We start from the raw sequence: 26439 nt of genomic DNA on the forward strand, positions 1-26439 counted from the left end.
GTTGCTGTGTAAATCAATAGTATATTCCTTCTTACTGCGGGGTGGAATTCTGTTATGTGGGTAGACCACCATGTATTTATCCTGCTTTTGATTTTAATGTTAATTTGGAAAGAAAAGGACTTCTTACAATGTTGATGCTTCCTACTTAGGAACAAGCCAAGCCTCTCCATTTTCTTACTCATGTCTTGTGTTTATGTCTGTAGTCAAGCCTTATAGGTTTTCTTTATGTGGCCTCTGCTCTTCTCCTGTTGAGTTTATTTCTAGGAACTTGATATTTTGCTATTACTGGAATAGAATCTTTTCTCCATCACATTAGTTCAATGGCTGCTGCTGGTATAATGGAAAGCTCTTGATTTCTCTGGGCATTCATCTTATTTTGGATTCTCTTTTATAAGTGTTTTTGGTCCTAAGAATTTCCTAGTTGAGTCTCTTGGAGTTTTTAAGCTTACAGTCCTACCTGATGATAACAGGATCTCCTTTTCTATGAGTGATATTTACTCCTTTTTCTTATTCTTGTGCCTTTTGAGCAAAGGGAGAAAAATGGGAAGGAGATGGCTGGTGTGTGCAGGCACAGAGACAGAAAGAGGGGGCAAAGTAAAGCAGCCTCAACTCTCACTGTTGGGTGGGCCAGGAATGAATGAAATGGACACCTTGGGACTTAGTTAAGGGTACGAGCTGAGGGAGGGCAGTTGGAAAAGTCCAACTAGGAGTCCATTTCTGATGTCAGAAAAGAGCGTAGGGAAAATTTCTAGTCATGGCTTCGAACATCAGAGAAGGTTTTTTTTTTTTTTTAAATTTTCCCCTAACATTTAAAAATAAATTTTTAAAAATAATTGACATGTAATATTAAGTTAGTTTCAGGTGTAGTACATACTGATTCAACAATTATATACATTATGAAATGCTCACCACCATAAGCGTGTCACAATATTATTGACTAACTTCCTTTTCCTATACTTGGTATCTCCATGGATTATTTGCTGTATAACCGGAAGTTTATACCTTTTAATCCCCTTCATTCATTTTGTCCATTCAGAGGAGTTTAAAGATTTTATTTTTAGGTCATCTCTACATCCACGTAGGGCTTGAACTCACAACCTTGAGATCAAGTGTCATGTGTTCTACTGACCAAGTCAGCTGGCACCCCCAATTCAGAGGGGTTTTCAAGGAAGAAGGGAGAGGGGAAAGAGCATGAAAGGAAAAAAACAAAACAAAACAAAAAAAACCACCCCGACAGACCACTCTTCTCATTCTGGCCTGTTCCGGGGGAGGGGAAGTCAAAGTATTAGATGGGACTGTGGGAACTTGAGGAAATCGGAAAACTAGGGTTTGCTAGGTTCATCTTTGAAGGCTGCAAAAGGGAGGTTGGCTAGAGAATGACTGAAGGAAGAGACTGGAAGAAAATTCAATTATGTCTTTTTTGGGAAAGCTTGTTCAACAAACCAGTTGCATTTAATATGTCAGTTGCATCTCTATTATTTCTATTTTAGGAAGGGATCCAATTAAGAGGACACTGGAAAAGGACTCCTCATTTGGGGTGAAATTCTTGCTATATAGTCTTTGGGAAAACGTCGCTTTCTGACTCGGATTTGGATTTCACTTTTCGTGGCGTGTATTGGCATCACCAGGAAAATAAAATACAATCAAGTATTCTGTATCAGCAAAGGCGTGAGTGAAAGGGGGCTGTACCTGCAGTTACCTGATTGGGCCACTAGATAGCGCCTCGGCTTCGGTGAGGCAAAATGCAAAACAAGGCGAGGTGCTTTAGGCGCTGGAAAGATAAGGAAGCCACTCACTGGGTGAAGTAGTTTTGCAGGCGGGAGCCTAAAGCCTATTGGAAGTGAAGTATAGGTGTTTATTAGGCAGTGTGCTATGAGCGTGACCTGGAGAAATGCCTGCATTTCGTAGAAAAGATTCATTTGCTCACGCAAAGAAAATGCAAATAAACAGACACAATGAGACGCTGCTTGATACCCGTTAACATGGCTATTATAGAAAAACAAGCACAGAAAATAACAAGCATTGGTGAAGATATGGAGAAATTGGAACCCCGGTGCATCGCTAAAATGGTGTAAAATGGTGTAGTCTGGCAGGTTTGGCAGTTCTTCGGAAAGTGAATATAGTACTACCTTGTGATGGTGCAATTTCATTCCACCCCTAAGATGCCCCCAGGACTTGAAAGCAGGGACTCAAACAGATGCTTGGATGCCGATGCTCATAGCAGCATTATTCCAAAACAGTCAAGAGGCGGAAACAACCCAGGGGTCCACCAACAGGTGCAGGGATGAACAAAATAGGCATACAATGGAATGTCGGTCAGAACAAGGGCTGGAATTCTGATACATTGCACAATGTGGATGAGCCCTGAATACATCGTGTTATAGGAAATAAACCAGATACACAAAAATAAATATTGTACAGTTCCTGGGCGCCTGGGTGGCTCAGTGGGTTAAAGTGATCTCAGGGTCCTGGGATCAAGCCCCACATTGGTCTCTTTGCTCAGTGGGGAGCCTGCTTCCCCCCTTCTCTCTCTGCCTGCCTCTCTGCCCACTTGTGATCTCTATCTATCAAATAAATAAATAAAATCTTTAAAAAATATATTGTACAGTTCCACTTGCATGAGTCACCAAGAATAGGCAAATTCGTAGACCTGGGGAGAACAGAGGGTACCAGGGACTTGGAGGAGTGGAGAATGGGGAGTTAGTGTTTAATGGGTGCAGAGTTTCAGTTTTGCAAGGTGATGAATTCTAGAGATGGATGGTGTCCCAACACTATGGAGGTACTTAATGCCACTGAACTGTGGAGTTAAAAATAGTGAAGAAGGTAAGTTTTATGTTCTCTGTAGTTGATCAAAACCAAAAAATAAATGAAAAAAAAAATACAACTCTGCAAGACTGGCCAGTGTCTTCCCCAATACACATGAGCCCCCAAATAGAGATCCTGGGTTTTTCTACAAAGTGATCCTAATGACCAACAAAATACACTCTTTTCTACCAGCTCCATGTTTTGTGTTTTCTTTCTTCCCAAAGTTCTCTCGGCTAGGTCTGCTTTTGGGGACTGGACAGCCTGTCTCAGCATCCACATATACAGAGCTGAAATAATTCCTGCTGTAGTCTCTCCAAGGGTTTTAACTTTATTAGACAATGTTGAATAAGAGAACATCACAAAGGCAGTCCAAGAGCGGAAGGAGCAGAAAAGTGCAACTTAATGTAATTTACTGTGGAAAGAACCAACCCAGTTAGTTTCAAAGGATGAAATTGCAAAGACAATTCTTTTTAATGAGTACATTTTTAGTCGTTAAAAAGGAGTATCTTTGACCTGATCTCCCACTATTCTTGTCTGCATTGACTCTTCTTCAACCTTGCTGGTTGTGGTAGACCCAACAGTGCCCCGCCCCACCCACAAAGATGCCCATATCCTAAACCTCCCCCACCGTGCACATTTGTTACAACTGATGGACTTACATGGACAGGTCATCAGTATCCAAAGTTCATACTTCTCATTACTGCTCATTCTGGGGGCTGTACATTCTGTGGGTTTGGACAAATGCACAATGGTGTGTATCTATCATTACTGTATCAAACAGAACAGTTGTGCTCCCCTTAAAATCCTCTGTGCTCCACCTCCTCAGCCCACTCTCCCAACCGGAGGTAACCACTGCCTTTTTTTTTTTTTTTTTAACTGTCTCCATAGTTTTGGCATTTCCAGAATGTCATATAGTTGGAATCATAGTGTGTAGTCTTTGCAGATTGGCTTCTTTAACTTACTGATACAACCTTTAAGTTTCCTCCATGTCTTTTCAAGGCTTCATAGCTCATTTCTTTCCAGCGCTGAATAATATTCCATCTTCTGGAATGTTCCGTGGTTTTGACAGTTATGAATGAAGCAGTTTTCAACTACTTTGGGTAAATACCAAGGAGGGTAATTGCTGGGTTTGTACGGTAAGAGTGTTTAGTTTTATAAGCAACTGCCGAACTCCCAAAGTGGTCGTACTGTTTTGCATTTTCACCAGGAATGAGCAAGAGCTCCTGCCACTCTTCGTGGTTTTGGTGGTTCCTGCCGCTCACCAGGTTTTGGTGGTGTCTGTGCTCTGAATTTTTGTCATTCCAATAGGTATGTAGTGGTATATCACCGTTGTTTTGATTTGTACATCCCTGATGACATAGGATGGAGAGCCTCTTTTCATTTGCTTTTTTGCCATCTGTATATCTTCTTTTCTTTCCCCAAGATTTTATTTATTTATTTATTTATTTGACAGAGAGAGAGAGAGAGCTAGCGCAAAAGTAGGCAGAGAGGCAGGCCAGGGGGTGGGGGTGGGGAAGCAGGCTCCCCGCTGAGCAGAGAGCCCGAGGCGGGGCTCGATCCCAGGACCCTGAGATCATGACCTGAGCTGAAGGCAGAGGTTTAACCCACTGAGCCACCCAGGCACCCCCTGTATATCTTCTTTAGTGTGGTGTCCCTTAGGGTCTATGGCCTATTTTTTATATTGGATTGTTTTCTTATTGTTGTATTTTAATTGTTCTTTGTATATTTTGGATCTTTATCACATGTGTATTTTGTAAATGTTTTCTCCCAGGCTGCAGCTTCTGTTTTCATTCTCTTGAACTCTGTAGGGACTTGATGGCATTTTATCCCCTACTTGTTCTTAGGAAACAGTTGTTGTGAATTAGGTGCCTGCATTTCTTGCATTATATATGGACTGGAGATTATAAAACACTCCTGAAATAGTGGGCTGAGGAATGAGAGGTATGTTTAGCAGTTTATAGCATGTTTGATGAAACACAATTAACTAACATGCCCACCCGTCATAGAAAAATTGTCTAGAATCAAATGATAGGAAGTCCAATTGACAATTAATAGAACTTTGAAAATTTTATCTTTCCTTGTTAGAAGCTCTGTCTAAGGTCAAAGAAGGAAAACATAAATTGAAAATCACTCATTCCAAAACAAAACAAAACCAAAAAACCCTCATTCAAATTCAGAGAAAATATCTGGAAAGCAATGGTGTCAGAATGAAATTTCTGACAATCTCTTAACATTTTCATAATATTTAAAAATCTGGAAAACTTATTTTGATATGTTTGTGAGTTCTGTTGGTATAAATAAAGTGCATTGAGTGTATTCACTGGGAAATTTCACATCATGCCGTTTTAACAGGTGGATCTCTATCCAGGGCTGTCCTTCCCCCTACCAGGGGACATTTGGCAATATCTGGAGACATTTTTGGTGGTCACCACTGGGAATGCATGCTGGTGGGTGGGACACCTAGTGGTCGGAGGCCAAGATACTGCTAAACATCCTATAACACCTGGTTTCATGAACCTCTTGCTGTTTTTCCTAACACAGTAAAATGTCTAATTAAAAAAAAATAAGTGACATTTGAATGTGACTTGAAAGTGTCCCTTATACCAGCGGTGGGGATACATCTCTGGGAAAACAGGCAACACCTTGGCTATGGCTTCTTAGAAAGCACTCAGTTAATGGTAGTTGGTTATCTGAGGCTAAAATAGCTTGAGGAAATCTTCCTTGCCAAAGGGACCAGAATAGATTTATCTCTTTATATCTAGAATGGGGTTAGCTCCTCAGATTCTTTTTCTGTCCTTTGGGGGAGGGTTACGCATCGTTCTTAAGCTACCACTAAGTCTGGTTTGAGTCTTGAAGTCTTTCCTTCCAGGGGCCCTGGCGGAGCTCCACTTGTGTCATCTCTCAGTGGCCTGCGTGGAGGGCCATCACATTCCTTCCATTTTCAAGTTTTGTCTATTTGCTGCCACATACCTCCTGCCCTCCCCTGTTGGGATTGCCCCCACGCTCTGTACTTCCCACGGCTACAGAAACTTCTCACAGTGTTTCACAATTGTCTGCCCACAGCCCCACGTCCCCACCACACGCAGCCTTTGAAAATCGGACGAGAAGAGTGTCTTTTTCATGTTGGTACCCCCAGTGCTCGGCACCAGAGATGTTTTTTGGATGAATGAGTGGTCGAATGCAGGAATGTCATAGGGGTCATAGGGTCCTTCATTCCAGCTCACTTATGCTGGGGTTCTGCCAGAGTCCTCGTTATGATAATCATCATGGATTCCTGTTCAGCATAGGAATGCTCATGGTTTCATTTTATACAAGAACAAACATACAGTCTCAGTTTTCCTTTTTTTTTTTTTTTTTTTTTAAGATTTGTTTATTTGAGAGAGAGAGACAGAAGGAGCAGAGGGAGAGGGAGAGAGAGAATCCTGCTGAGCACAAAGCCTGATGTGGGCCTTGATCCCAGGACCTGAGATCATGACCTGAGCCCAAATCAGGAGTCTGCTGCTTAACAGATTGAGCCACACAGGCACCCCTGTCTGTCTAGTTTTAATGACAGTCTTTTTTTAAAAAAAGATTATTCATTTATTTATTTCACACACACACAGAGAGAGAACACAAGCAGAGAGAGAGAGAGAGAGAAAGAGGGAACACAAGCAGGGGGAGTGGGAGAGGAAGAAGCAGTCTTCCCCTGAGCAGGGAGCCTGATGTGGGGCTTGATCCCAAGACTCTGGGATCATGACCTAAGCTGAAGGCAGATGCTTAACAACTGAGCCACCCAGGAGCCCCTTTTATGACAGTTCTATTTGGCAGTGTCTTATCCTTTTATTTCCTGCATATCCACTCTTGGTCCCTTCTTATTTGCTCTCCCCATGCACTTTCCGTGCAGCTACTACTCCTGAAAGAAAATTGGTAGAGTTAATGTGGTTTTGGCTGTAGGTTTCTGTATTCATTTTATTTGTTCTTTATTCCTTGTCTTGTTTCACAAGGGATTTGCAGAGGCCGGTAATTGTTCTAACGGGAAATTAGGATATCTGGGCAGGATTCGGGGCAGTGCAAAACAGTGCTGCTAACACTGCATTCTAATTTAGGATGAACAAGTCCCAAGATTCTGGTAAAGGCTTCTATTTCTGATGTCAGGAAACTAACAGGTTTGGCTGGACTAGAAAAATCAGAATCCATCTTCAGGCATTGCTGAAAGCCCTTATATCAAGTCAACAGCTGGCTATAACCCACTTTGCATGCCCCCTCACCTTGCCATCCCCGACATGTCATTCAAAAACATTTCTTAGTTTTGCTTGACGTCTTTGTGTACTGGGTCAGCCCTTGCAACATAACAAATGCAGAGGCTAGGAGAATTTCTAACGTCTTCTGAGAAGCAGGTTTTGTGTAAGACCAAAGGATTTGGAGTCAGTCCAGGAGTTCCAAACGCCATTCCACCACATAAAAGTTGAATGCCCCCAAACGAGCCACTCTATTTTTCTCAGTTTCAGTTTTTCCATTCGTAAAATGTGGATTATAGTTCCTCTCTCTTAGGGTTGTGATAAGGACTAAATGAGATGAAGTGCTTGGGAGGGGAGGGGGCTTAATAACCAATAGCTCTCATTATCGTCCCAAGGAGGAAGAGCAAGTTTATATTTGGGGGGAGAATTATATTCAGCAAGTCTGTCACTTTTTGTACCGATGCACACACGTCTGTGTGCCGATGCATGTGACAACACATCTCCAGTTCTATCTAGTATAGGAATTAGAAGAGAATAGGAAAGACCGTCTCCTCCTTTAAATTTTTTATATACATAAACAGAACACGTGTATAAATACATGCACACCCAATTTAATAATTATGAAACAAACATCCATATTATTATCATCCTGGTTAAGAAACAGATCATAGAAACACCCTGACACCTTGAATGGCCTCCATTTTAACCCACCGGGGAACCACTCTCCTGACTTTTGCTTTCTTTATGGTTTTACCACCTGTACATGCATTCCTCTTTTTACATGTTTTTGGTCTGCTTTTGAAATTTATATTAGTGAAACCATACCTTATTCTAATGTCATTTCCTTCATTCAACATTGTTTTTATTTCTCTTTCTTTTAAAGATTTATTTGTGAGAGAGAGAGATAGTACAAGCAGGGGGAGAGGGAGAAGCAGACCGCATGCTGAGCTGGGAGCGGGAGGTGGAGGTGGGATTTGATCCCAGGACCTGGAGATAATGACCTAAGTTGAAGGCAGATGCTTAACCACCTGAGCCACCCAGATGTCCCTTTCCAGCATTGTTTCAAAACTCATACGTCTTTGTGTTTAGCTGTATTTATTTTCATTACTGTATAAAGACACTGCAGTATTAAAAAAAATGATACATTGTTCTGCTGATAGACATTTGCGTTGCTTCCAGGCTTTTTTTTTTTTTCCCATTGTCATACAATACTGTTTGTACATTCTTGTACATGTGAGCCATAGAATGTGTTTATCTTCAGTTTTACCAAATAGAGCCAAACTTTTTTCAAGACTGTACTGATTTATAGTCCCAGCAGCTAGGTATGAATGACTGAGGCTCCACATCTCTGAAAAACAGATCTTCCTCACCCCTTTTTTGGGGGGACGGGGGCGATGAGCATTATATCTCGCTGCGGTTTTACTTTTCTCATTTCGTGATTATGTAGGAGGTTGAGCACCTCTGTATACGTTTGTGGGCCACTTCGATTTCCTCTTTAGTGAAGTGCCCATTTAAATCTCCTGCGTTTAGTTGCTTTTAAAATGTCCTTTCAGACAACCTCAACACGTTCACCTGCGGGTGGTTGGGCAATCAGCCCGCAGTTGCAGTAGCCGAGGCAGGTTGGCATTTCGGGCTCCAAACATCTCCTGCCCCAGCTGTAGCAGAGAACGAGCCGATTTCCCCCAAATAACGAGTGCTTCGATTTTAGCCCGGTTTAAAGAGCAAGAAGACCAGGGCGGCCTGGTTTTCCTCCTCGCAGGTGGCCATGAAAGCAGAGGATAGCGCCCCGCCGTCCCCAGGGATCCTGGACACCAACAGACTCGTCCTCAAGCGGAGCGTCCTGCTTAACCGCCAATTTCAAACTTCCAGGAGCGGCCCTCCGGGGTTTGTCCCTCCCCGTTTTCCATTGGTCACGAGTCAGAGGAAGAAACAATCTGATTGGTTCTCCCTCTCACTTCCTCTGTCCCTTTAAGGACTTGGGTGGGGCTCGGTTGGGACGCGGCGGGTCATTTTAAGAGCGGGCACTCTGATTGGTTTGGACACGCCTGAGCCCCGCCCATAATGTTCGCCGGGTTCAAACGCGGCGGCGGGAGGCGCGGGGTGGAGCAGAGCGCGGACCGGCCGGGTCGGCGGAGCGTGAGTCCAAACCCCGCACGCGCATTTCTCCCTCACTCCCCTCTGCAAGGCCCGGGGCAGAGCCGCCTCCACCCACACCAGTCCCGGCTTTGCGGGGAGGGCGGTGGTGTAGCCCCCAAGGTTGCTGGGGGCCCGAGGGGCTTCCCAGGTCCTCCTCCGAGAGAGCCTCAAGGTCTGTAGGTGGTGTCGGGGCAGGAGGAGTTGTTCCCTTCTTAAACCTGGAGGGGGTCCCCTGTGTGTTCCGCCTTCCCTCTTTGTCAGCACTACCTGCACTATTCCGTCTGGTGGAGTGCGGCAGCTCCCTATTATCCGCCTTGTGCGACTTCACACCCTCGGTTCCGTCAGTCACCTCCCGCTTCCCGCGTGGTTCCCTCTGCTGCAGCCCCTCTCGTCTCCCTGCTATTGTCCGAGAAGGCCAGGTCCTGCCTCAGATCCCCAGCCTGGGCTGTTCCCTCTGCGCGGTACGCTTTTCCTGTCTCCCCCGCCCATCAGCAAGGATTACTGTTTACCCGCTTCAGATCTGGCTTCAAATGTTACCTTCTCAGTGAAGTCTATTCCGACTGCGCTGTTAAAAACAGCGCACACGCACCAATTGCCCTTACCTTGCTTTCTCTTTTTTAACCTTGTAGTACATATTTCTTTGCAACGTACTATGTAATTCTTTTTTTTTTTAAATTTTATTTACTTACTTGACACACAGAGAGAGAGAGAGAGAGAGATCACAAGCAGGCAGAGAGACAGGCAGAGAGAGAGGGGAAGCAGGCTCCCTGCCCAGCAAAGAGCCTGATGCGGGGCTCGATCCCAGGACCCTGAGATCTTAACCTGAGCCGAAGGCAGAGGTTTAACCCGCTGAGCCACCCAGGCACCCCTGTAATTCTCTTTTTTCAATCATTCATTCAGTAAGTATTAGCACCAACTGTGTGGCGGGCTGGGTCTCCCGCCCTTGTGGAGGTTACAGTATTGGTGGTGCAGATAATCAACAAATTGATTTGTAAGATAATATTTCAGATAAGTGTATGCTCTCTTGTTGCTGTGAGTAAAAAACCTCTTTTTTAATTTTTTTTTTTTAAATGTGCATTGTCAGCCTGAACTTCCCAAGTTCCGTTTTGTGGCGGCTGGTTTTCACCTCCCTATCCTTGACATCTTCGTGGAAGATCAGGATCTTTCAAGTGCTTCCTCCTCAGTTTGGCTGCACACACTTGACCTTCTCCTGAAGCTCTTCATCACTGGAGAGATGCTGAAGTTCAAATATGGAGCACGGAATCTGCTGGACGCTGGTGCTGCTGAATCCATTGCCACCCGGGCCTCCAGGCTGAATCATTTCTTCCAGGTAACAGGTTGCCAACTCTGTTCACCTGTGTTTGTTTCCCTGGAACCTCCTTGTCACTTTTATTCTTATTATAGGACTGAGGCTAATCTTCTAGGAAAAATCCCATTTGGTGTTTTATACTTGCTGATAGTATTGGAAAAAGGAACCACTGTACAGACAGAGGAGTAGATAGCCAACCTTGTCCTTGAAGGGAGATCTTTATTTATTTTTAAAATCATTTCTCCCACTTTACTTATCTGTACTACAGTTTGCCCTTTGTTAAAGAAAAACAGACAAAGGCATTCTTTTGGCTAAAATTGCTATAGGTATAATCCTATTTCTTTTGGTTGAAGAGTTGTTTTTTTTTTTAAGATTTTTTATTTATTCATTTGACTGGGGGTGCGGGGGAGAAGGGATAGGCAGAGGGAGAGACAGGCTCCTTGCTGACCAGGGAGCCCGAACCGGGACTCCATCCTGGACCCTGGTATCATGACCTGAGTTGAAGGCAGACACTTAACCGACTGAGACACTTGGGCGCCGTCTTGAAGAGACCTTTATTTAAAACAAAACGAAAAAACAAACAAACAAAAAAACCGATTTGGTAAATACCCACACCTTGAAACCCATACTCCGCTCAAGATAAAGAACCTTCCTGTTTCTATGGCTGCAGAAGTGTTTCAGCTCAGGGAATAGTTTCCAAACAGATTTCTAATTCTTTTGTTTTTGATGTAGATGAAACATTGTTGATGTAGAGATCCTTGTTTGACTTGTGTAACCCCAAGTCAGGGGAACAATCCCGATAGTGGTAAGGATTTGGGTTTGAATCCTGGCCCCAGCACTTGTTGGCTGTGTTACCTTGGGTGACTCAGTTGCCTTCTCTGCATCCATTTGCCACTTTTTCAAATAGAGGTTATAGCACCAAATTCACAGGGTTATCATGAGGATGAAATGAGATACTTTACGTAAAGCATTTAGCTTCTTGCTTAGCTCTTGGTAAACCATTGGTTATAAATGGTAACTATTATTAATGCTAAGTGTAGAAATAATACTAGTTATAATAATGATAAATTTAAGGGCACCTGGGTGGCTCAGTGAGTTAAGCCTCTGCCTTCAGCTCAGGTCATGACACCAGGGTTCTGGGATGGGGTCCCGCATCTGGCTCTCTCCGGGGAGTCTGCTTCCCCCTCTCTCTCTGCCTGCCTCTCTGCCTACTTGTGATCTCTCTCTCTCTCAAATGAATAAATAAAATCTTTAAAAAAAATGATAAATTTATGTAGGCTTAGGAGTAATTATATTTAGGAAGGTATTTATTCAAGGATACCTATATGATAAATACTGATACTTTCTTGGTAACTCTCCCCTACCCCCCACCGCCCCAAATACTGGTATTGAGGAATGTTCAAACAGATCAGAATGGAAACAGATTGAAAGCTTAGGTTGGTTGTTCTGTGGGACCACTTCTGTTGCCATTTTAAGTCATGAGACATTTTTCACAAATGAATAATTTGTTCCTAATGCTAGTTAGCTGACCGGAGGGCTGCTGTGTTTTATCCCCTTTAGGTTTTATTCCAAAACTTTTTTGACTTATTACAAAATTGGCTAAAGGCATATAATGTGCTCCTTATGTAATAATTGTGGCTTCCAATGTGCTGGATACAGAGCCAGCATGCTCCTGATTATCTCACTTCAGCTCTGTAACAGATGTGAGGACTTTTCTTATTTACATTTTAAAAAGGAAGAGAAAGGGGTGCCTGGGTGGCTCAGAGGGTTAAAGCCTCTGCCTTCGGCTTAGGTCATGATCCCAGGGTCCTGGGATCGAGTCCCCCATCGGACTCTCTGCTCAGCGGAGCAGAGCTTCCCTCCTCTCTCTCTGCTTGCCTCTCTGCCTACTTGTGATCTCTGTCTGTTAAATAAATAAATAAAATCTTAAAAAAAAAAAAAAAAAAAAGGAAGGAGACAGATATTGAGGGAAGCAAGGACTTGCTCAGGATCACGTAGCTTATAAATGACAGAGCCAGGCTCCAATTTTATTCTGACAACAGAAGCTGGGCATGTAACCATTGGGAAGACTGCCAGCGTGTGTTAGAATTTATTAAGTGTGTATTATATTTAAATGTCATTATATAGCAAGAGTTGTGGGTAAATCCCCAGTTCATCTTTTTTGCATGATGAGTTCTTCCCTGTCCCCAGGAAAGCTATTATGTGCAAGTATAACATACACCTAACATTTATCTAACCAGGTATGGATACTGGTCTTTCCCTGTATAATACTGTTTTATTTTTATTTTTATTTATTTATTTTTTAAAAGATTTCATTTATTTATTTGACAGACAGAGATCACAAGTAGGCAGAGAGGCAGGCAGAGAGAGAGGGGAAGCTGAGCAGAGAGCCTGGTGCAGGGCTCGATCCCAGATCCCTGGGATCATGACCTGAGCCGAGGGTAGAGGCTTTAACCCACTGAGCCACCCAGGCGCCCCCTATAATACTGTTTTAATGAGGTTTAGATAGAGGAGTGATTTTGTTTTCCATGCAGGGAAGTAGTTTGGACCGGTTCTTAATTTCTACTTAACATTGTACTTGACTTCCCAACGAGTTTTGTGTCGGTGGTCGGAAGACTTTTTGAGCCAGGAAAATTTCACAAATTTGTTAGGTCAACATAGGCTTTTTTATTTTGCCAAGTAAGGGATGTAAGAAGGATGTAACAAAACCGATATAGAGAAAAGCCTGTTCTTTTCTGGTCCTTTCATTTCATAAAGAAGGGATATTTTTAAGAAACACCAACAGAGGAAGGACATGATTTTAGAATAAAAGATCACTTTATTTATTTATTTTTTAAAGATTTTATTTATTTATTTGACAGAGAGACAGGGAGAGAGGAAATACAAAGCAGGGAGAGTGGGAGAGGGAGAAACAGGCTTCCCACTGAGCAGGGGGCTGGATGCAGGGTTTTATCCCAGGATCCTGGGATCGTGACTGAGCCGAAGGCAGCCGCTTAACCTTAACCTCTGAGCCACCAGGCACCCCTACAGATCACTTCAAATTGAATGTATTTATCTTTATACACCAGTCATCATGTGGCATTCAATTTTTCTCATTTTGTGTCAGACTTGAGTACTTGGTGAAGTGTCAGTACTTTATGTGGGAACTGTTGCTTTAGTTAGTCTAAGCTCAGTAAAGATCAGATGAACAAAGACTATTTTTCAGAATTTGTTGCGGAACTATAACTAAAGGGGAAGGTATGGTGGCTTGTGACCCAATATCTCGCATACCTGGCTGAGGCTTAAATCTCTTGGTGAGCTTGTTAAGAAAACAGATTCTCAGTGACAAACTGGAAGGTTCTAGTTCAGTAGGTCGGGGATAGCACCAGAGACTTGTTTTTCAGCTAAGATCTTCAGGTGATTCAAATGTAGCCAGCCGGTTCAGTTCTAGTATCCGGTGCTGCGTACAAAACCGCTCACAAAGTTGAAAGCAGCAGTGATTTTTTTTTTTTCTTATGATTCTGTGGGTTGTTTGGATTCAGCTATGTAGTTCTTTTGTTCCACCTTGTGATATCAGCTGGGGTCACTGAAGGGGCCATATTGTGTTGAGAGCTTGGCTGGGGCTGGACCATCTGACTGCTGGCTGGGGCATCTTAGTGTTCCGCCAGCTGACTTTTCTATGAGGTCTTGCATTAGCCAGTAGTCTAATCCAGGTCTTGTAACTTTCTTCTCTAAATAATAAATATTTTTAGGCTTTGGGGTAGCTGTAGCTATTCATCTCTGCCATCATAGCACAAAAGCAGCCACAAACAATATGTCAATGAATGGGTATGACTGTGTTCCAATAAAACTTTATTTATAAAAACGGACAGGGCAGGGGCCACAGTGGCCAATGGGCTATAGTTTGCTGACCCCGGGTCTAGCCTGGGCTTTTTTACATGGCAACTGGCTTCCCAAAAGAGCAAAAGCAGAAGCTGCTACATTCCTTTAGAGCTCTGCCTTCACAGTGTCACTTGTGCCACCTGTTGCTTGAAGCAAGTCACGGAGACAGCACAGATTCAAGGGGACCGGAAACAGATGCTGGCTATTGACGGGAGTGGTGGCAAGCACCTATAGAGTCACGGGCCTTTGCAGGGTTACCTCCACACAGTCCATAGCCTGGCACATGGAAATCATTGTGCTAGACCAGAGGTAGCAAACTCATGTATTTGGTGGTCAGGCCGTGACTATGATTGGGTTACATGGGCTAGATGGAAGACGGGGAGTCATGTCTGCAATGAACTGCAGAGCACATTCACTACCCAGAGGGCCAGCCTCACTCAGCCACAGCTCAGCATCACCAGGCAGGAATGTGGGGCAATGTGGCTCCATCCTCCAGTGTTTCCGGAGAACTCCCAAACTCCACCCCCTCTTTTGGGGAGAAATTTCCTGATTTTTCAATGTTGGCAGATAATTCAAATTCTTTTAAATGCTGCAGGCCCAACAAAACCTGTCTGTGGGTTAGATATAATCTGCCAGTCCAGATCATGAATCAATTCAGCTTTAGTATGGTCAGTCCATTCATACTGTTCTAGATTGTTCGAGTGAATGGAAGAAACCACGGTTATATTAACAAACCTCTGGGCACACTCAAAACAAGTAGCAGTCACTGTGTTATGTTGTAGAGACATGGAAATATTTCAGAACCAGCAGGGTCCAGAGTAAGTGTTCCCAATGAGACTCAGACTGTTAAGAAAGAAGGACTCTGGGCACCTGGGCGGCTCAGTCAGTTAAGTGTCTGCCTTTGGCTCAGGTCATGATCTCAGGGTCCTGGGATCGAGTCCCACATTGGGGAGGGCGTGGTTCTTGCTCATCGGGGCATCTGCTTCTCCTTTTGACCCTCCCTCCCTTCCCCCCAACTCTGGCTCATTCTCTCTCTCTCTCCCTCTCAAAAATTGAAAAAAAAAAAAAAAGAAAGAAAGAAAAGGAAAGAAAAAAGGGCCTTTTCTTATTAATGGCATGCTTGTGAAGTTTCCTCCCCAGGTGCTGGTGGAAGGAACCCACAGTAATGGAATCTTAGGAGCAATAACATAATGACTCTCAATTGATGTTGCTTTAAAGAACGAAGCCCCAGAATTGTGCTGTTAGCATGTGTCGTGAGCAGTTAGAGTTGGTGGCTTGTAATTTACTCTGCGTGGATGTTATTGATCAAAGCTTTTCATTATTGACAGTGTCTCCATCTGCTGTTTGCTGTTTTTAGGGGAAACCACCCTTTCTGACTCAACAGCAGATGTCTCCGCTTTCCCGAGAAGGGATATTAGATGCCCTCTTCGTTCTCTTCGGAGAATGCAGTCAGCCTGCTCTGATGAAGATCAAGCACGTGAGCAACTTTGTCCGGAAGTGTAAGTGTGGAGAACTTTTCCTTGAAAACTCTTCTGCTAGACAAAACTGCAGAGATGCAGGAGGCCGAATGAGTTAGTGGCCGGTGGTCTGCTCGGAGGAAACAGACCCAGTTTCAAGGTCAGTTCCCACCTGCTGCAGTTGGGAGCCAGGTAAGTCAGGTCTCCCAAATGCAGGTGACAGACACTCAACTCTAGCTTAGGCCAAAAAGTGAACTTGTGGCTCTGTAAAACTGAGAAATCCAGGGTTGGGTTAAGCTTTCTGTATGGCTGGATCCAGAGTCTTAAATGATGTCCTCTGGTTCCGTCCTTATATCCACTCAGAGCTGATAATCTAGCTGGCACAACAAACACAGTGCTAAGGGCCCACAGTATTTAATTTTAATAAATTGAACTTTTCATTAGTTTAATTTAATTTTATTTTGAGATAAAAATATGACTGTAATAATGTATAATGATTTAGGGTTACATGCATCTTTATGTCAGTGTCACTGTATAATTTTTTACTTTTTTTTTTAAGTAGGTTTTTTTTCCTCAAGTAGGCTCCATATCTAGCATGGAGCCCTACCCCAGGCTTGAACTCATAATCCTGAGAATAAGACCTGAGCTGAGATCAAGAGTCAGATGCTTACCTGACTGAGCCACCCCGGCACGCCTTAATTTTTTTTTTTTTTTTTTTTTTTTAATGGAGGAAGAGGCTGATAAAGGCAGATATACCTAGGGCCTATGAAAGGTGTAGATCGGCTCTGCCCTGTGGGGGGGCAGTTAGCTGCTAATGTCTGTGTCCCAGTTTTGTATTTGATTACCTTACATCAGTGTTTTTCAACCAGTGGTGATTTTGGTCGTCTCTGGATTCTTGGCAACGTCTGGAGATATTTTTGGTTGTCACAGCTTGGGGGGAGGGGAAGGGTGCTACTGGCATCTAATGGGTGAAGCCAGAGATAATGCTAACACTTCTTGCAATGACAGAATAGCCACCACAGCACAGAAATATCTGGCCCCAAATTTCAGTAATGACAAGTGTGAGAAACCCTCCCTTATATGACCTTGATGTGTAACCAAGTCCCTCGAACAGTAATCGCTGTATTACCTCTCATGAATCTGCGGGTTGATGGGCCTCAGCTGAGGATTTTTCCTTTCCATGTGACTGGCTAAGAGTGGCTAAGATTGCAGGTACCCGGGACTCTCCTGGTCTAGAATGTCCAAGATGGCCGCTCCGTGTCTGGTTGCCTGGAAGACGGGACTCAGCTGGGGCTCTGGATGACTGGGCCTTTCCCTGTCTCTGTGAAGTGTCAGGGCCTCCTGCTCTCCACATGGCTTCTCCATGTGGTCTCTCCATCAAGGGTCAGCCAACAACAGCGTGGGATACCTGTTTTGTAAAGAAAGGATTTTTTTGTTTTTTTTTTAACTTTGTTTTTTTTTTAAAAGATTTTATTTATTTATTTGAGAGAGTGACAGTGAGAGAGAGCATGAGAGGTGAGAAGGTCAGAGGGAGAAGCAGACTCCCCATGGAGCTGGGAACCCGATGCAGGACTGGATCCTAGGACTCTGGGATCGTGACCCAAACCGAAGACAGTTGCTTAACCAACTGAGCCACCCAGGCGCCCTGTAAACAATGTTTTAATGGACTGTGTTAGCCATGCCCATTTGTTTATGTACTTTCCCTGGCCGCTTTCTCATGACGTGGCCTTGGAGTCGTGGTGTCTGTGACTGCGTGGCCTACAAAGCCTAAAATTATTTACTCTCTGGCCCTTCAAGCAAAAAGTTGCTGACCTCTGATCTATCTGGTCCCTTTAGCAGAGACATTGACATCTTACGTGGCAGCTCAGGGTTTTCAAAAGTGCTCAAGTTGAAACTGCTAGGACTTCTCAGGGCTGAAGCGTGGAAGGGACGGAGGGTCTCTTTGGCCTCATTCTGTTGTTTGAAGCCAGTCATAGGCTGCCCAGATTCCATGTGCCCCAGAACTACACAAGTGAATTCCAGGAGGCGTGTGATTCATTGGGCACCATCTTTGGGATTGGCTACCATGCCCTGTGCAATGTTTCTCTAATTAGGTCTGCTCTGGGTCATCTGCCTACCCCTTGAGCAGGCACTGGGCCAGGATGCGAAGTGTGATGGGCCTCCTCTGGGTACCCAGGGGTTCAGGGCACCCTGATCACCTGGGTCTCATTGAATGGGGGAATGTGCAATTATCCAAAGGAGCTGGGAGTTTTGAGTAGCTAAAATCATCATACGGCCACCACAATGAACTTCGCGGTTTACCTGTACCTCGTCTCTTCTGTGTCCTTATCCGCAAGATGGGGAAAATAATATTTAAGAAGGCTGTGCGTGGATTGAATGAATTAGGGCACAGACCAGGCTTACGTTGCCTGACACATAAGAGATAATAAATGTTAACCCAATAATGGTAGCTGTCAACCTCAACATATATTTAATATGTTGGGTGTCTTTAATTTAAAAATGTACTCGGGTCCTTTTCTTTATTCCATATCTGTTTGAATAAACCCCCACCTTACTTTCTTGAGTATTTAAATTTTTAAGTAGAGAGTGGTCGGGGAGGGCAAATAGGGAGGCAGGCGAATTTATCGAGCCATCAACAGGCACCGTCGTCAGTCTGGAGTCGGCCCCCTGGTTTTTTTATTTTTAATTTTTACTCTTTAAAAAATGTTATGTATTTGTTTAGAGAGAGCATGAGCACAAGGAGATGCAGAGAGAATCACAAGCAAACTCCCCACTGAGCAAGGAGCCCGACAGGGAGCTCGATCCCATGACCTGGAGATCATGACCTGAGCGGAAATCCAGAGTGCGGATGTTTAATCAACTGAGCCACCCAGGCGCCCCTGCCCTCTGGATACTTTAAAGTAGTGGATCTTCTAAATTCCTTCAGTAATCCGGGGACTTAGGCTTGGCGAAATGTAGGTTTTTCTAATAGAATTCTCTTGCAAGGAACTGTTTTGTATTTTTGAAGAGGCTTCCTGGCGAGTAAGGCCGAGAGGCTGTGATTGTAAAAGGGTAATTACATTAGTATGGCTGGTTGTGTGTGTGTGTGTGTGTGTGTGTGTGTGTGTTTTCCTCTTTTGGGTTTCTGTTTTGGAACGTAAGCTTCACTTTCACATGTGGAAAAGAGCCCAACAGCTGCTACTGCAGGAGTTTCTTGCATCTTGTCATAGAGATGGAGATTTTCTTTGGGGACTGTTGGGCACAACCAGACAGAAAGTATAGCCCTGAAGAGGTGTCCCAGCCTTGAGCCAAAGGAGGGTGGGGAGCAGGGAACCTGGATCTGGGAACCAGGGAAGAGATTTTTGTTTCTTAATTACTGCTCTATTCCCAGTGCTTAAAACCGTGTCTGGCACATGGTAGATGTTCAGTAAATATGGGTCAAATGACTGTATTGCCAAGCGAACCAAGTAGGAAAACCTTAAGCATTGTATTACAGAATTTGCATAAAAAATAAACTGATATTAAACATGGAAAGTGTTAATAACTGTTGAAATTGGACTGTTCTTTGATTTGACAGTAGCTGAGATCCTATGCGCTTTGAGCTACATTTACTGTAGGCAAGAGCTTCTGTATGTTAACAACTGTAGTACTTAACAGGTGAATTCTAACATTAAGAATTTTTTCTTCCTAATTATAAACAGGACACAAAGTTAAAAAAAGGTCAGAATGAGAGACTATCCCTCAAAATCTCCTCTGTCTGTGATAACCACTGTTACCAGTTTGGTGCATAATATTGCAATTTTGGGGGGTCCTTATAAAATATTTATTATAGAAATTCTCAAGCATGTCCCAAGGTACAGAGAATACCATGTAATGAACTCCTGTGTACCGGGCAACCCGCTGTAGCAATTAGTCAGGCCTTTCCATGTATGTTCTAACATCACTCTAGTTTCATTTTACACAAAACGGATATATGTCTGTAATATTTTGCTACTAGCTTTGCTCATTTAGCAATATATTTACTCAACAAATATTTACACTTGCACTTGCTTTGTGCCAGGTTCTGTTTGGGGGACTGGGTGTATAGTGGCGATCAAAACAGAAGAAAATCCCTGTCCTTAAAGAATATTCTCATGGAGATAGAGCTTCTTTATGTGCCTAATATTCTTCTATGTGGGTGGACTTTAGGTTGATTCCACTTTCCTGTTGATGGATCTTTAGGTCATTTATTTCTCCCTTCCTCCCTCCCTTCCTTCTTTAGATTTTAGTTACTTGAGAGAGAGAGCATGAGTTGGGGGCAGAGGCAGAAGGAGAGGGACAAGCAGACTCCATGCTGAGCCTGACGTGGAGCTCGATCCCAGGACCCTCCGATTATGACCCAAACAAGGCAGACACTTAACCGACTGAGCCACCCGAGTGCCCCTGGACCTTTAGGTCATTTCTGGTTATTTTTCTGTTGCAAGCAGTGCTTGTGATGAGCATACTTCTGTGTGTTGTTTTCCAGCACATTTGCTAGCGTTTCTGTGAAGGACAAATTCCTAGAAATTTGAAATGTTGAATTGACTGAGTTTCAGGAGAAGAAGGGTTGTGCTCAGCTGTGTTGTCTTTTGCCCCTGGGTTTCAAATGTTTATCTGACAAGGCCGTGCTTTGATTGCATTTTCATTACAGTGCTTTGGGTCTCCATTTCCACCTCAGTATTCAGTCCTTAAATGCTGTAATTAACAGGATGCAGGGCTGAAGTGGGATGTGGTTTTGGAGTCACAAAAGCTGCTGGGATGAAGGGACATTGTGAAGGTGTTTTTTTGTTTGTTTGTTTGTTTTTGTTTGTTTTTAATTGTCCTACACTTGAGTTTAGTATCTGACCTGTTTGCCTTAATAATCCACAGCCTTTGGAAAAAGACGTAGGCATATGGAATGTTTTCTCAGAATTCTGGGTATCCTTGTGGTTTTGCCTGAAGCAGTTTGTCTGCTTACGTGATTGAAATGCCTGGTGGTTTCCAGCCACAGATTCGGAGTTAAGTTGGACAAATGCTATAAGCAACCTAGGGACCCAAGGCCCAGCAGAGAATCGAGAGAGGTTGGCTTTGAGTGCAAGCAATAATAAAATTAGGTTCAGCCCAGAAAGTTGCAAGCCAGCATATTTGGGGAATTATCATTCAAAACTACCTGATCTGAAAGAAACTTGGAAAAAGGGCAGGGAAGAAAGATAGGACTTGGCACAGGGATGTCAGGGCAAAAGGAAAATATTGTGCAGCTTTCAGCTCATGGAATTCTCCACAAAGGCTTTTAGATTTATTTTTTACTGTGGTCATGGTGTGTTTCTCTGGATCTACCCAGCACTCTTGCTGATTCCCCCAGGGACCGAAGGGAGGTTTTTTCAGGGTGATTGGCTGAAGAGAGAGGTGTGGTCTGTGGGTGGGAATGTACCCAGTGCAGTAGAGTTCATCATTTGTGCCTTTGATCCCAGTGAATTCAGATCTACCCATGTCACAAAGAAAGGGGATGGGTAGCAACTAAAACTGCATTGGCTAATTTATCAGTATGCTTGATGCCCAGCTACTATAGGTATGAAATCATTTTCCCTTTCACTGGGCTCATTTCTTCTCATTATGTGAATAACTTACCAAGCTGAGTATAACTCTAGAATGTAGCCTCCTGGCTGTATCTGGTGCCCAGCCATGGACATGGCAACCCACTCTAGTGGCCAAACGACTTCAGTGTCCATGTGGCAGTTCAAGAGTCTCTTGGTCTTCATCATGGCACCTCTCTGAGGGATTCTCTAGGATAATATTATTATGTGTTCCTCTTGTCTTCTTTCAGAGCATAACCCCCGTTTCTCTATATGGAGTTTCTCTATCATGTAAAGGATTGAATTTTCCAGTCAGATACGGCTGTTTCACTCCATTCTTTCAGACCCTTAGAGTCATTGCATATCCAGTGATGTCCCCGCTTTATGTTCTTAGAGCATCAATAAATATAACATCGATTCCAAATCTGCCATGCGTTTAATCCCTACTATGTGGTGGATCTCTACCTGTTATGGACTGAATGTTCGTGTCCCCCTGCAAATTCAAATGTTGAGGCTCTAATTTCCAATATGGTGGCATTTGAAGGTGGAGCCTTCGGGAAGGAATTAGATTTAGATGAAGTCATAAAGCTGGGGCCTTCGTGATGGAACTATTGTCCTTCGAAGAAGAAGAGAGACCAGGGTTCCCTCCCACTCCATCTTGTGAGGATATAGTGAGAAGATGGCTCTCTGTAAGCCAGGAAGTGGGTTCCCCCCCAAGATTTCAATCTGCCGGCACCTTGATCTCAGACTTCTCACACTCCAGAACCATAAGAAATAAATGCCTGTTGTTTAAGCCACCTCATCTGTGGAATTTTGTTTTAACAGCCTGAGCAGACTAAGATACTCACTGAGAGACTGCACTTGGAGAAGGAGGAAAACTATATGCTAAGAAAAAGATAGTTGTAAACCCTTCCAAGTGTGTGACCTGCCAACTCTGCAGAGCAAACGTCAGGGCTTTATTTTGTTGGTTGGTTGGTTGATTTTATTTTCTTGTTTGTTTTTGTTGTTTGTTTGTTTTTGTAGCACTGCTGTATATTAAGGAAGAGGAGGTAGTTCTCTTAGCACCCAAGCGAGATGGGATAGTGGGATAAAACCTAGGTTACTGAGATAAAACTGTGTAGAACACACCGAGCATGGAATGATCTGGAAGTCAGCTCCAAAGTGGATTGAGATGGGAATCATGTTGCCTGTGTCACATGATAAGCCAGTCTAAGTGCTAATAAACATGTTTGACCGAACACTGCCCTGCAGCCTTCAGAGAGGAGGAAGAAAAGCATGATTTATGTTCTCCTCCTATTTTCTGAGTCTACAGGATTCAAATTATAGCTACCATGGAAACTGCTTTGGAATTTCTGGAGCCCTTAATTTTAACTTAACATATAAAAACACTTTTGTGCTGATTTTATAATTATTCATGACGGATGAGAAAGTGACTAAATGTCTTTTGACAGTGAGGGAACACATAGGAACACTTTTTCCTTTCTTTCTTTCTTTTTTTTTTCTTTCATAAAGATGCGTGTATTTGGAAATTCTTTCCTTACCTGGGAGCAACTCTTCCATCTCTTGCAGATTCCGACACCGTAACTGAATTACAGGAGCTCCAGCCTTCAGCCAAGGACTTTGAAGTCCGAAGTCTTGTGGGCAGTGGTCACTTTGCTGAAGTGCAGGTGGTAAGGGAGCGAGCCACCGGGGACATCTATGCCATGAAAGTCATGAAGAAGAAGACCTTGTTGGCCCAAGAGCAGGTAGGAGCATTTTAACACCACGCCCTTTCCCCTTTCTGTGCCAGAATGTTCATTGCAAAGGTGATGATCTGTGAAATTGGCATCTGGGATCCCCCAAGATTTCCTGGGTGACTCTCTGGTTAATGATGGTTGCAGAAGGCTCTCTCACATTCTCAGCTTTTCTTCTTGAACGGATATTGACTCATTTGGAAGGCTCAAAAGCTCCCCTTGATTTCTTTATCACATTTCTCTTGTTGTATTTTGTTCAGAATCAACATGGCCTTTTAACTAATAAATTTAAGGTGACCTTTCGTGACCGTCCGCTGGGTATTCGAGATATGCATCTTGTGGGGTTAGCCAGCATTCACTTTGGGACACATTTTCTTTATTTGTGCTGTGGGTATTTGATTTTTAAACAGGATTTTGAAGAAATGAAATACAATTATTCTGTGGCTAGGGTGTTGCTTGTTTAAAGGCAGGTAGGAACTTCTCTTTCTGATCGTGGTATTTTTCTTTCTTTGAACAAGGCTTCTGCTCCAGACATATTGATTCATTTGCCGGGTTGCTAGAGAGACAGTCATCAGCCTTGGTGTTCAGAGCAGTTTATTAGTTACAGACATCCGAGCGCACATCGTGGGTCCGATAATGTACCCAGCTCCGTGGGAAGCCTGCAGAAGGAATTGGAGCTCCGTGGCTGTTAGTTACAGGCTTTAAAAACAACTTTGGAAAGTGGAGGAAAAATGCAGATGTATAAAGCAGGCACTCAGCAGCCAAAGCATCCCAGAAGGGAGAGCAGGGAGCAAATTCACCAACTGTGGCGTGAGGAGAGATGTGGGTGAGCCAGGGACAGTCAGGGGAGGTTCACACCACTGAGAGGGAATGTAGGTTCTGGGCAGAGAGGCATGACGGGAGTGTGGCAGGTGGAAGTGTGTGTGTGTGTCTGTGTGTGTGTGATGTTTTGGAGGAATGAGTACTAGAATTCTATACAGATACGTATGTGCGTGTGTACGCGCGCATGTCTTTTTTTTTTTTTTTTTCCTCCTTCTTAGTGGTTTAGAACAGATGGACTAGGAAATGGGGAGAAATGAGACATTTGGTTGGGGAGGGGGTCATCTGTGGGAAATAGGAAGAACCTTTTTTTAATTGTGACAAAATATACATAGCATAACATTTACTGTTTTAATCCTTTTTAAGGTACAATTCACTGGTCTTAAGTGCATTTACAATGTTGCCTGCAACCATAACCACTCTCTTTCTAGAACTTCCTCATCATCCCACATAGAAACTCTGTATCTTTTACATGGTAACTCTCCATTCCCCGAAGAACTGTTTTTCAGAATGGCTGTTCACTTTGTGAGGCGGTTGGGGATCGGTGTTATACTTTTGGAAGGAGGAGGTTGGGATCGGAGTCTGAAGACTCCGTGACTTTGTGTGGCCTCCAGTCAAAGGAGCAGTGGAGGGCAGGAGGCTGCTTGTCAGTCCAGGAATGATGTAGCCTGTGTTTAACAGTGAAATATGAGTGACTTCACCGAAAGGAGAAATGACAGGACGTTGCAAATCATTTGGAAAGGGGGGAATGGAAGACGTTGCAAATCATTTGGAAGGTGGGGGGAATGGAAGATGCTCACTCAAGCTCCCAATACCCAAGCCACCACCTATCATCAGGACGCACTGACCAAGCACCTGTTCTGTGTGCTGTGCTTCTAGGTCCTTGAGAAGAGGCATTAAACTTAGCCCTGACTTTGCAGTGTTTGTGGTAGATGGGAAGTGGTGCATTTAAAAAGAAAACAATCCGATCTATTGTACTGCAGGCAAGCAATAGAGATGTTCTAGGTGTTCCTTCCTTCAGGTGAATGACTTGCAATGACCCTGTGTGAGGTGTGGGCTGGGGGTTTTTAATTTTTAGTTTTTTAATTTTATTATTATTTTGTTTGTTTAATTTTCTTTTTTAAAGATTTTATTTATTTATTTGACAGAGAGAGAGAGATCTCAGAGAGGCAGAGAAGCATGCGGGGGGGGGATGCGGAGCAGGCTCCCTGTTTAATTTTTTTTTTAAAGTAGGCTCCACGCCCGGTGTGAAGCCCAGCGCAGGGCTTGAACCCCCAACCCTGAGATCAAGACTGAGAGGTAGAGGCTTAACCAACAGAACCACCCAGGTGCCCTGTGTGGGCTGGGGGTTTTTACAATCAGATACACACAGGAGCTAATGAAAGCTACCCAACCATTCCTTAAGACAGTGACTATGAAGGAAAGTAGAGTCTTTAATTGAGCCATGGCAAGGTTTTGGAATTTAGGGCAGAGAAGAGAAAAACCAGCACACGGAGCGAGGGAAAGGAAATGCCAAAGAAGGAGACAGAAGAGGTAACATCCTGTAAGGAAGATCACTTAGGAGAGCCAGCATAGCTGCCCAGGGCTTGGTGAGAGCCAGAAGAGTCCTCAGAGACCATTTATTTTAATGGAAGCTTCAGGGATCAGACGAAGAGTCTGTGGCAAGCAAGTAAACATGTAGGATTTTCAGTTCGGCCAACCTCCTTCACTGTACACCTTTTTTTAAATTTTTTTATTTTTTTAGGTTTTATTTATTTATTTGACAAACAGAGATCACAAGTAGGCAGAGAGGCAGGCAGGCAGAGAGAGAGGGAAGCAGGCTCCCTGCTGAACAGACACCCAGTCCCAGGACCTTGAGATCATGACCTGAGCTGAAGGCAGAGGCTTTAACCCTCTGAGCCACCCAGGCACCCTTCTGCACACCTTTTATATGCCAGGAAAGGAGAAGGGCCACAGATCAGGTGCAGGAGATTACAGGAATTGGGTTGTTGTTCTCCAGGAACACCTAGGTTCCTGCTTGATTGAATAGCTGGGTGGTATAGCCCAGCCAAGTTGACCTGGAAAACTAACAGAAAGTACGAACAACTTTTTTCTTCCTGAGCCGTTTGAAAATTTGTTGCCAACTCAATGCCCCATTACTTCTGAAGACTTCATTGTGCATTTCCTACAATAAGGATACTCTCCTGTGAACCATGATACAGCCATCAATATCAGGAAAGAAATTACATTACCACTGTCTAATACATTACCACTGTCTAATACATTACCACATGCATTACCACTGTCTAATCCTCCGTTCTAAGACTCCGTTCTTGCTCCACTGGCCATTCCATGTTCCTCTAGAACAAAAGGGTCCAGCTCAGGATCCCACATAGCATTTAGTTGTCCTGTGTTTTTAGTCTTTTTCAATATGGACCAGCTTCTCAGTTTTCCCTGGACTCTCATGACCTTGGTGATTCTGAAGATCACAGACCCAGTTATTTTGTAAAATACAGATATGTCCAATGTTGCTCAGGTTCAGGTGCTAGGTCTTTGGCAGGAATGCCACAGACG

General features: G+C 43.7%; 1 protein-coding gene across 7 annotated transcripts in view; it reads left to right on the forward strand.

Annotated features, from left to right (window-relative positions):
• The first annotated feature begins 9062 nt into the window (after positions 1-9062).
• CIT (citron rho-interacting serine/threonine kinase) overlaps positions 9063-26439 on the forward strand; it is a 165338-nt gene continuing 147961 nt past the window's right edge. For 5 of the 7 annotated variants that reach the window (XM_032309532.1, XM_032309533.1, XM_032309531.1 and 2 more), the window contains exons 1-4: positions 9063-9158; positions 10243-10488; positions 15686-15827; positions 22904-23079. In XM_032309532.1, coding sequence (XP_032165423.1) covers positions 9084-9158; positions 10243-10488; positions 15686-15827; positions 22904-23079 — 639 coding nt within the window. In that variant the 5' untranslated portion in view covers positions 9063-9083. The remainder of the gene's footprint in view (positions 9159-10242; positions 10489-15685; positions 15828-22903; positions 23080-26439) is intronic. The other 2 variants (XM_032309534.1, XM_032309535.1) reach the window with 1 other exon arrangement.

This window comes from Mustela erminea, chromosome 13, assembly GCF_009829155.1.
Source record: "Mustela erminea isolate mMusErm1 chromosome 13, mMusErm1.Pri, whole genome shotgun sequence".
In the NCBI taxonomy this organism is placed as follows: domain Eukaryota; kingdom Metazoa; phylum Chordata; class Mammalia; order Carnivora; family Mustelidae; genus Mustela; species Mustela erminea.